General features: G+C 44.2%; 1 protein-coding gene across 6 annotated transcripts in view; it reads right to left on the bottom strand.

Annotated features, from left to right (window-relative positions):
• PHC3 (polyhomeotic homolog 3) overlaps positions 1 to 9024 on the bottom strand; it is a 28972-nt gene extending 19948 nt beyond the window's left edge. Inside the window, exons 1-7 of one of the 6 annotated variants that reach the window (XM_063167342.1) lie at positions 8974 to 9024; positions 6062 to 6209; positions 5202 to 5360; positions 3739 to 3816; positions 2069 to 2227; positions 1504 to 1602; positions 153 to 384 (exon numbers count right to left, since the gene is read on the bottom strand). In XM_063167342.1, coding sequence (XP_063023412.1) covers positions 153 to 384; positions 1504 to 1602; positions 2069 to 2227; positions 3739 to 3816; positions 5202 to 5360; positions 6062 to 6187 — 853 coding nt within the window. In that variant the 5' untranslated portion in view covers positions 6188 to 6209; positions 8974 to 9024. The remainder of the gene's footprint in view (positions 1 to 152; positions 385 to 1503; positions 1603 to 2068; positions 2228 to 3738; positions 3817 to 5201; positions 5361 to 6061; positions 6210 to 8973) is intronic. The other 5 variants (XM_063167343.1, XM_063167344.1, XM_063167345.1 and 2 more) reach the window with 5 other exon arrangements.
• Positions 9025 to 11001: the final 1977 nt, after the last annotated feature.

Below are 11001 nucleotides of genomic sequence, written 5' to 3'. Positions count from 1 at the left end.
CTGCTTCTCCTTAATCCAAATCCTGTGCAATGTCAAAGTGAATTTACTACTAAAATCTGAACTCTGTTCATGTGGAATATCTATAATAAGATGTCAGAGAACACTGCAGTGTGACAGCAGCATGGTTGCCCACAGCTCCACACGGACCCCACCTGGAGCAATGAGGTGGTGGATGCTGGAGGTGCGTGTGACGGGCGTGCTGCGGCACTCTGGAGCGGGGCTCTCTCCTTTCCTGCTGCTTTCTGGGGGCTCTGAGCTGCCCTTGGAGCTGCTGCCAGCCTTGCTGGGGCACACAGACTGGGGCTGGCTGCTGCTCTTTGGTGGCCCATTCTGGGAACTTGACAACACACCCAGCTTCTGACTGCGCAGCGTCAAGTTCTGAACCTGGGAAAGGAGCAAAACATGAAAAGAGCCAAACTCTATAAATAGCTGTGATAAATATCAGGCAAAAACAGCAAAAAAAGAGTTACATTTTGTAATGCTTCTCATCCCATGTGATCGTAAGAGGCTAAAAATCTGCATATCAAAGTATCTTTAAAGCCATAAAATTTAGAGGATAGGGATCTTTATTACTTCAGTGATAAATACAGAAGTCTTTTCTCCCTTACTGGATTTTTAAAAGAAATGGAAATTGTTAATTAATTTGAATTAAAACTTTCATTTTTCTCTTTTATTGTGCCTTCAAAGTAAGTGACACAAGGCATCTTAAGCAAAGGCAATTTTATTTTTACAGACACTGCAGAAGTGCAGTGGTTTGTGAGTGAGCTTCCAGACACCACCATAAAGCAGAGCCTTGGGTGGTCAGTGGGACCAGAGTCTTCTTTGCTATCTGTATGCTAAACAAAACTGAGACCTTTGTTTCTGTATTAACCTCCAAACCAACCAATATTAACCTCCCTTCTCATCAAGACACCTCCAATGCAACATGAAACAAAAGGTTTGCTTTCTGGAATGTACATCAGTCAGAGATCATTTTCACTGAAGGCTGTTACCACACCCAGATTCTGCATATAATGATCCTAGATTTCCAATGCTATGTGCTGAGCTAAAATTTCATTTTCAAGGGTAATGCCTGCCCTTGTAGCACTAATTAACATAAGCTTTTACAAGAAAAAGAGGACTAATTATTATCACCATTCCCTATTTAGATTACATACTGCACTCAACAGTTAGAACCTGTGTAATGAAGAGCCAGTTTACATTTCATTCTCACTGCTCTGTGCCACCACAGGGCACATTCAAACCCAAGACAATCGTGCTTTCTTCCTCACTAGCATTCAGGAGGCATTTACTGCCATCCTGCCCCAGTGAGGACAAATCCTTCAGCACACCTTCACAGAGAAGGTCATTCAGCTGGAGTTTGACAGAGCCACCCCAGCAGCTCATCTGCCCTCTGGTCTGGGGTGAAAGCAAAGCAAGAAAAACTAAAGCACGAAATTTCCTTACTTTTCAGTTTTGTCCCACTTGATGGGGCAGACCTTTAATCAGTTTAGACAAGCTCACCTGAGTAGCTGCAGACTGACAGGAAGATGAGGAGGATGAGGAGACAACAGGAATGTCAGACTGGACAGCAGCCACAGTGGTTGCAGGAGTAAAAATAAGCTGTTAAGCAAGACAAAAATATATGGTAACAGACTGAAATTTTAAAAATCTGTGAAAGAAATGCAGGATCTTAAAGAGATACATACTTCCACATACTCATGTACAGCTTCTAAGATTTATTTTTTTACTTTTAGATTCATTTATTTAAAGAACTATTTATCATGGTAATTTTAGTAAACCAAGAAAATAATAGAGAATATAAACAAAGAAAACAAAGGAGAAAAATGTAAACCAAATATAATAATATATTTGTTCATATTGAGAATAATCTTTGAGGTAGATAAACACATCTATGAACTTTCATACAAGCACATAAGAGGACTTTCCTTTCAATACTACAAATTAGTGGGGGAAAAAAAGGACAAAAGAGCAGCCCAGTATCTCCCATATTTAAGAAAGAGAGCTTAGATCTTCCAATAGGGACAGAGCAAAGGCAAACTTTGCAAGGACTGTAATCAAAATTTACCATCTGAGCTCGTAGGTACATCTGGGCCTGGCTGGCACTCAGGGTGGGAGAGGTGCTGCCCAGCAGCATGGTCTGTTGGGTGATGCTGCTGCTGGTGGTGTTGGAGGTCTGAGAGCGGCTGATTATCTGTGCAGGTGTAGGAGAGGTGGAGAGGTTAATCTAAGGAAACAAAAATATTGCTGCTGTCATGGAAATTCCATCATCCTATGGGCTAGAGCCAGAAAGCCCTTGATAAAAATGGCAGGGGCAGTTGGAGTCTCTGAACTGTGAAGATAACAAAAATATATTGAGCTAATCATCACAAAATTGGATTCTGGCAAGATTGTATGTTTTTATTCTTAAACTGCAAGCAACCACTTTGCAGTAACTAATAATAAGCAGTTATGAGTACAAACAATGATAGGAAGTCTGAAAAATATGTCTCATAGAAATACACATTTACTGAATATGCAGAATGAGATTTCAATATTTTAAGAAAAACACCTGAACTTTAATATTTAAGATCTTTAAATGTATATATTAACTGCTTGGACTGGTATCTTCTATTATGCAACCTGATCAGGGCACTTCTTTGTGCCACCACTTATGGACTTTCAATCCTCATTTCACATATGCCCACTAAAAAATGACTGAAGACTAAAACCTTCTCCAATTTCATATTAAATGCTCAAGAACCACTCCTTAGCATCTTCTTAAAAAAGAAGCTTTTGTGTCTTTGCTTTTTCTTTTTTTCTCTAACCAGTCTAACAGAGTTAAGTGCCCAGCTCTTTTTCATCACTTACTTAAAAGATTTCCTTGAAAAACCCCAGCCCAATTATTTTGTTAGTTTAACATCAGACATCTTAATAGAATTTACCTCCAAAGTTTAATGAATAAATGGTTTTACTTTTAACAACTGTAAGCCAAGCCAAGCTATGAGAGCTTAAAAAAATACACAGTTAAATCACTGAAGCTATGCACTGGAGTCATGAACAGCTTGAGGGTGTGATTAATAAGCAGGATGTCTGCAGGACTAACAAATCCTACTTCAGACAGCTGTAAAACTGTACAGAAGATACTGTGCATGTCTGACAATGGAACTTAAAGAAATACAGCATGACCTGAACACAGAGCTGCTCACAACTGAAACCTGAGCACATGCCTAGAATATGGGAAGTGAAACTGCAAAAAAGATGAATGATAAAAGATGATAATCAATAAAAGAATGAATACTATAAACATTTAATCAGTATCATAAATATATGTGAGCATTGATTTGGATTCTTTAGATTTAGTGCTATTGAATCCCTGGTATATAGTTATGATTTTCACCTACAGTAGTGCCCTCAATAAAGAAACTAATGTAGAAAATCCAGTAAGAAATCATGTAAGAGATGAGAGCTCAGGGTGTGATTTCTGCAGGAGTTTGAACAACCACTGGTGCTTGTGGAGTGAGCAGCTGCCCCTCAGAGCATCAAGAGGGGTCTGGCACTTGGGAAGCCAACACTGGCTGCCAACAATCACATACAGCACCCAGCACTGACTACAGTCATCACCCTGCTCCCTGTGTCTGTAGTATTAACTTTAGCAATACAAACTGAAATGCTATTCAGATTTTCTGCTTTTCCCTGTAGCCACAGAACAACCAAGCAGGGTTGGGAACAGAGGGAGGGCTTGGTGCAGTTACGTACCGAGGTCTGCGACACGCTTGACTGCTGAGTGACACTCCCAGTGGGGGAAGTACATTGCCTCCCACCTGACAGGCTTGCCTAAATAGCAAGAATATGTGTCAAATAGTGAAATCAGAAAGTGCTTAAGTGATGTTCATTTTATTGCATAAACCATCAGAAACAGCCCTCTCTACCTTTACCTTTCTCTGAGTTAACAGTGCTGCTTTACTCCGTGGGAATAGAGTGCACTCTGCACTGTGCAATGCTACCTGCAAGGTGCTAAGTTCCTTGAAGTCCTACCAAATTTCAGGCATATAATTCTTTCAGATCAAGACCTGAAGAAAAATGATCAGAGGTCAAGTCTGCCAAACTGCTAATGATGGAGCTAAGTGATCACCTCACAATCTATGGTGCTCAGAACTTAAAATGCAATATAATAAAAAACTATCATTATTAAAACTCACATCATAATTTTATTGTGATTAGAATCTTCTAAAATATATAAATGCTGTACAGAACAGCCTCATATTCTGGAATGGTAACTTATGTATGCACATGAAGTGTCTGTCACAGGATGCTGTTCCAGCCCTTCAGATGAGTAACAGGGACAGTGATTTAGGTTTCTGTATGAACAGAACCAAAACTTCTCAGCCTTTCCCGACCTCATTTTCTTTGCTCTGTCTCAGTAACTGTATATCCACATAGAAATCCCTCACAACAAAAAAAGACAAATCAACATATTACCACAATCGAATGAAAAAGGTATAGAAGAAAAAGCCAGGAGCAAAAATGAGTCAGTCCAACTCTGACACCAAACAGCCACATCCCTGAGGTCCATAACTCCATTTAGCATTTCCCTGTGTAAAATCATTAACAACCACCTCACTCTGCAGGATCATACTCTCAATCCAAGGCAAACTGAGGTCAAAGGAAATCTGATTTAATTCAAAATGGGTCTCCTCCAGTGATCACTGATGTAAAAAGCTGTGTTTCAGATATGTAATGTCATTTACCTCCTACATTTTCACACTCAGAGTTGAAATTTAATTTTGCCATTACATTTAATGCAGCCAGATGTGAGGCAAAACACACTAAGATGCCAGATGTTCATTATTTTTTATTTCACTAAGATATAATGTCATTCATTGCTTCCCCCACCAACTTTTAGAGAAAATCATGGGATGAAGATTGAAGTAGTCTATTTTTAATATTTATTTTATTACTGCTTGATGATTTACATGATGCATTATAATGTATGCAATAAAGCATGGAATGGTTGCCTACTGGAGCATCTATACCACTGGACAAAATCCTCCAAACAGTTTGGAGGATGATACAATTTAAAATAATAACATCATTAAAATATAACAGTGAATTATCATGAGGCATTAAGCTCAGGCACTTAAGCTGTTATAACATTTGACAATGACTGTAGCCCTGCTCTAGACAATTCCCAATTCTTTTTCAGCAATCTTCACTCTCACCTGTGGAACAGTTGCCAGACTCTGAAATTGGGTACTGCTTAAGTGCTGCTGCTGCAGAGCAGCAGTCTGCAGCATTAGGTGCTGCTGCTGGGCTGCATACATCTGCTGGAGGTACTGAGCAGCTGAGCTAGGAGGACGATGCAAGGCCTGCTGAATAACCTGTGATGAATCAGTAGGTAATTAATTACAATTACAAAGCACTCACCATGCTGACATGATATTTAACTTTATCCTTACAAGGAAATAAAGCAAATAATTTTTTCACACCAATTATGTCATACTGAACTTGCTCCCTCACTGTCCTTGACCAAGTCACAGAGTATTGTCAACATCAACATATTCACATTCTCAAGGACAGCCTGACAATACAGCATCATCCCCAACACATCCTCCCAGCCTCTCAGCTGCTTGTCAACACATCCTACATCATGTTCTGCTTTCTGAGAGATCAGACTAGTGTGTGAGAAACCCAATTATCAAACACAACAGAATGGACTGCACAGAGTTCAAGGAGACCTGATTTAAAGAACAGCAAGAGGGGGCTGGATCCCAAGCAGGACTTACCCACACAGATACCTTGGATCAAAGTTGGTCAAACAAAAACCTTTATTTTGCAAAGGTTTATGTAATTTGCACCCTCAGCAAATGGCGAACAAACCAAACTTTCTATCACAGCATTTCCCCTTCCCTTATCTGGGAGACAGGCCTACCCTGAACTATCCCTAAGTGATCTAGTAAACATCTCCTGCAAAGCAGCAAGCCAGCTATGGAGAAGGACGGCAGCAATAAGGAATGCCAAGTTAACCCTGTGAAGTGCTCAGAGCTGCGTGCAGGACAGGGGGCAGCCCCAGGCCCAGTACCTGCACAGCATGTCTGTCGGAACCGCTGTAGACGGAGATCTGCGGCAGCGGCGGGCGGGAGGTGGCGCTGCTGGTGACGGTCGCGGTGGGTGCAGAACACGTCGTTGTGCTGGGTTCATTCTCCATAGCTGAGCAGCGTTTGTCCAGCCTGCCAGGGGCGACACACAAGTGGTTCACAAGCAAGGCCACAACGTGCTGATTTTAGAGCAAAAACATGTTTTGCTGAGACAGAAAAATGGACTATTTCCAAAAGGTAAGTTTCACAGAATCACAGACCGTCTCGTCCCACCCCCTGCCACGGCAGGGTCACCTTTCAATAAACCAGGTTGCTTCGAGCCCCATCCAACCTGGCCTTGAACACTTGCAGAGATGGGGCAGCCACAACCTCCATAGGGCCTCACCAATCCTATAGTAAAGAATTTCTTAATAACTAATCTTAGTTTGTAGCATTTGCTATTACTTGATGCAATCTCTTGAGAGATGCAGTTATAATCTAAGATACATCAAAAGTAGCAATAAAGAACCAATTTAGGAATACATCCAAGATTTCCAGCCAGCTGCACAGAACCAGTAGCACCTCCCTCACTCCCACAGCCCAGGAACGGATGTGCTGGCTGACCCTGGACACTGAGCAAAACCTGCTCTTGGCAAAAATCACCAGGGAAATGCTCTGTTTGGGGAGAGAGGGAAAGGATACAGGAAAAAATCCTTTTAAAGCAACACCTCACATAATATAGCAGGAACCAAAGAAGAAACCACCTATTTAGGCACCTCAAATGATCCTCCCCAGCCTTATGCAGCTTCCCTCTGTTGCAGAGCACAAAATGTCATCTTTATAACTGAAATGAATCACAAACCTCAATATATGTTATGGGGGTGTTTACTGCAGTTTCTTTTTCAGTCTTTGTATTACAATTAACAGGAAATCACAGAGTAGCTGTTTATTGCTTTCCAAAGGATGCCAAAAAAAAGGGAGGGTTGAGAAGATGTTTCCTTCTTACCATAAAGAGGGGCTCAGAGAAATAACCAGAGAAAGCTGCAATGTACTAGAAAAAAAAAAAAAAAAAAAAGCAGCTTTGCCAAGTTCTTAACAAACCGCCCATTGGGCGCTGCATCAAATGGGAATATAATCAGGAGTTTGAACTCACACAGCTGGAAGAGGAACAGGGCACTGCCAGGCTGCCACCCTCACCTCCCAAAACACAACAACTGCTCTGCAGGCAGAGGCTGCACACGGTGCTGCAGCTCCTGGGGACCTGCAACACCTAAACTGCAACACACACACGGCCACCGAAACACCTCCTGCCTGCCCCTGTGTTGGACACTTGCACGGACTTTCCATGAAAGAAAATCTGTGGCAATCAAGGGTGCTTTAAACACAGAGATGCTTGCTATTAGAATTGAAGAAAAAGTATGATTTGTTGTCAAAAATGCAGGTCAGTTGTGCATTACTGATGCACCTACAGCAGGGCAGAAGTTAACACATTTGGGTTCCCACTCCAGCTGCAAAAAACACAGCATCGTTTCTTAAATCACTTTACATTAATTGCACATAATGAAAAGTATCTTTAAAAAAAATCCTGTCTCCTTCAGTGGACATTAAAAGCACCTCAAAATACTTACAACCTACAACTAGTCTAGCTAGTTTTTGCAGAGTTATAGAACCAGTTAAATTAGCTTAAAACAACATTAGATGTCTCATTTCCTTCATTCTCAGCCACATTTTTGGTGTCTTATAAGCAAGACATGTAACATATCCCACTTATAACTATTCCATCACAAGTTTACTCCACGAGAGCTGTTAATCCTTTTACTCAAAATTATTTGAAAAATAGTATTGTCATTGCTCAGGTTGTTCTCACAAAGGATGTACAATGAAAAAAGGATGTATAGTAAGGAGCTCCTAAATTTTTGCTCAGCATCTCCATCTCTCCTCTGACACCTCACCTTATGCAGGCATCAGATGCTAACTTGTAAGAAAATTAATTTTCTTTAATGATGAACATCTTGCAATGATGCTCCCTGAGCAACGTTAACTTAAAACAATCTCCATAATGCAAAGTAAGTTTTATAAAACACACTGACTTGAAACGACCACTAGACATTTAAGTGAGTCCAAAATACAAAGCACAACAGAAAAATCTATTGACAATATTTATTTATTCAAGCAGTAACAATACAAGATACCACATAACTTCAAGTTACATTGTGCATAAGGTAGATACTCCAAAGTTTTGTTTCTTTATATTTTTCTTAGTCAAAGCAACCACCTGAAGTAAAAAAAACAAACCTGCTGTCCTATACCAATTAACAAACTACCCTCACAGTGGACACACGAATGTCATTACTCGTGTTTTGGAAAGTTTCGGTAAATGCCATGGTAATAATAAACCCCGCTGACAACCCACATCCACAACCACAACCATCCACAACCACATGGTTTATTCTTTTTTTTTTTTTTTTTTCAATTCACAACCTCTCCCTGCAACTCCAAGAGAACAAACCACAAAAACCCCAAATTAAATAAAAATTTCCACCAAGCCTAACCCCTACAGGTATTCCGGTATTTGACAGAAAGCTCCGAAATAATAATAAAATAGTAATAATAACGAAGGTACGCTCTGTGGGAATACACCCCGCGGCACGCGGAGCAGCGGCCCCGCGCTGAGGGGCCCCGGTGCCCCCCGCCGGCCGCCCCCCGCCCAGGCCGGGCTGACCCACCCTCAGCCCCCGCCTCGCCCAGCCCGGCCCCGCCACCGCCCCCTCAGGACAGCAAATGCAGGCGGGCGGGAGGGGCCGGCCCGGCCCGGCGCCGGGGCGCGGTCAGGGCACAGGTTCCCCGCCCCCGCGGCCCGGCCGGGGCCCCGCGGCTGCCGCTGCCCGCGCTCCGCGCGCCCCGCCGGGACACTCGCCTGGGACGCGCCGCTCAAGGCGCCGCCGCCGCCGCCATTTTCTCGCCTCCCTCACGGGGGAGGTGCCGCGCGCGCGCGGGGCGCGGCCGCCGCCGCGCACGTGACGGGACCCGCCGCCATGTTGGCGGCGCCCGTGAGGGGCCGGCGCTGAGGGAGACCCGCGGAGGGGCCGGGGAATTGAAATATGCGGTGTTTTCAGCCCAAATAACCTATCGACCTCCCTGCGTAACAAAACAGGGAACGTCTTTCAAGTGTCTCCTACACTTAGCAGCTGTTGCTCAGACACTGTTAGCAGTGCATCCATCCTAATCATCTCTTTCCTTTCTGAGGCTTTGCTTGCTTCCTTCCATCCTTCCTGCCACTCAGCAGCTCAAGGCACTGTATGAATATGAGTTAATTATCTCTCGTCTCTCCTGCATCATGCCTTGTTGTTTTAGCACCTGATACATACACACCTAGAAGTCTTTACTGTACTGTAAGTACAGAAAGCCTGTATTTGGATGACTTTGGGAGGTGCCTTCAAGCTAAATCCTCTGTGCCTGCTATGCCTGAGAGCGTTTAAGAAGTGTCTGGACAATGCACGCATGCACATGGTGTGGCTCTTGGAGGTGTTCTGTGGAGGGTTAAAAGCTGGACCTGATGATCCTGATATTTCTTAGGCTATCACCACAGAAGCCAGGCTGAGGGATCCCCATGGAAGGGTCAGGGATGTGGGAGCCACACTGGGGGATCCCAGAATGGAGTTTTGGAATTCCATTTGGAATGGAAGTCCATTTGATGGAGACTACACAGAGATGTGGTGGAGTCCCCATCCCTGAAGGTGTTCAAGGAACAACTGGACATGACATTCAGTGCTCCGTTCTGGTTGACAAGGTGGGGATTGATCAAAAGTTGGAACTCCGTGATCTTGGAGGTCTTTTCCAGCCTAAATGATTCTTTGGTTCTAAGAAGGGAGGGGGGGAAAATTGACAGATACTTAACAGCTAGTTGGGATACCTAAGTTCTTTGCAAAGAAAAGAGACTCAGCAAGTGTCTAACAAAACTCAAATACCTGCCAAGGCATTAGAGATGAGCTTAAACTATTGACAGGTGAAACAGCTGCTCTGAGTACAGGTGAGATGCCCATGACAAGTAGTGACAACTCCACAGGTCTAATGAGGATGTATTCTTTCTATGTTCTTTCTAGAATTCGGCAGGAGAAAATGAGAATTTTCATAGGTTAAAAATAAAGGTGTGGGGAGAATGATGACCCATTTTGAATTACTCTTGGAAGTCCTCCAGGATTGCTTGCAGTGATAAGGTGGCTTATGATTTGCAGCTTTAATAAAACACCTTTTGTTAACCACCCTGCTTCACCCCCTAGTACCTAATATCTAATCTAACAGTTCTCTCTTTAAATTTAAAGCCATTCTTTCTTGTTCTGTCACTCCATGCCCTTGTCCAACTCCCTCGCCGGCTCTCTTGGGAGACAACTTTAGGCACTGGAGGGGGCTCCACGGTTTCCCTGGAGCCTTTCTGTCTCTAGGCTGAACAACCTCTCAGCCTGTCTCCAGAGCAGAGTAGCTCCGATTCTTGGACCTTTTCCTTTGCCTCCTCTGGGCTCGCTCCAGCAGCAACACGTTCTTCTGTGGATGGACAGACCGCAAAGCAGGACCCCAGCACTGCAGGTGCTCGGTATGAGGTGGAGAATCCCCTGCTGCCCACGCTGCTGGGGATCAACCCCATCGGTGCTTGGGGAGAACAAGTTTTCCTCCTTGGCTCCCTGTCACGGCAGCCACCCGCGGCAGAGGCACCGCACAGCCCGCATCGCGCTCCGCTCCCGCCGCGCCGGCGCCGCGGCCGCCCGCAGCCCCGCCATGCTTCGCGCTGGGCCGTACCAACTGTGGGTGGGGGAGTGACACACACCGCGGTGTTGCCCCGGTTCCGGACGCGGCGGCGGGAGCGGAGGGACCTGCGTGCGCCCTCGCACCCGCCTGACCGGGAGCGGCCGCTGCGGCGGCTCCGCTACGGGGCTGCCGGTTACCTGGG

Source organism: Melospiza melodia, chromosome 12, assembly GCF_035770615.1.
Source record: "Melospiza melodia melodia isolate bMelMel2 chromosome 12, bMelMel2.pri, whole genome shotgun sequence".
NCBI lineage: Eukaryota > Metazoa > Chordata > Aves > Passeriformes > Passerellidae > Melospiza > Melospiza melodia.
Note: the sequence above shows the minus strand (reverse complement) of the source record. Positions and strands in the feature narration are given on the sequence as shown.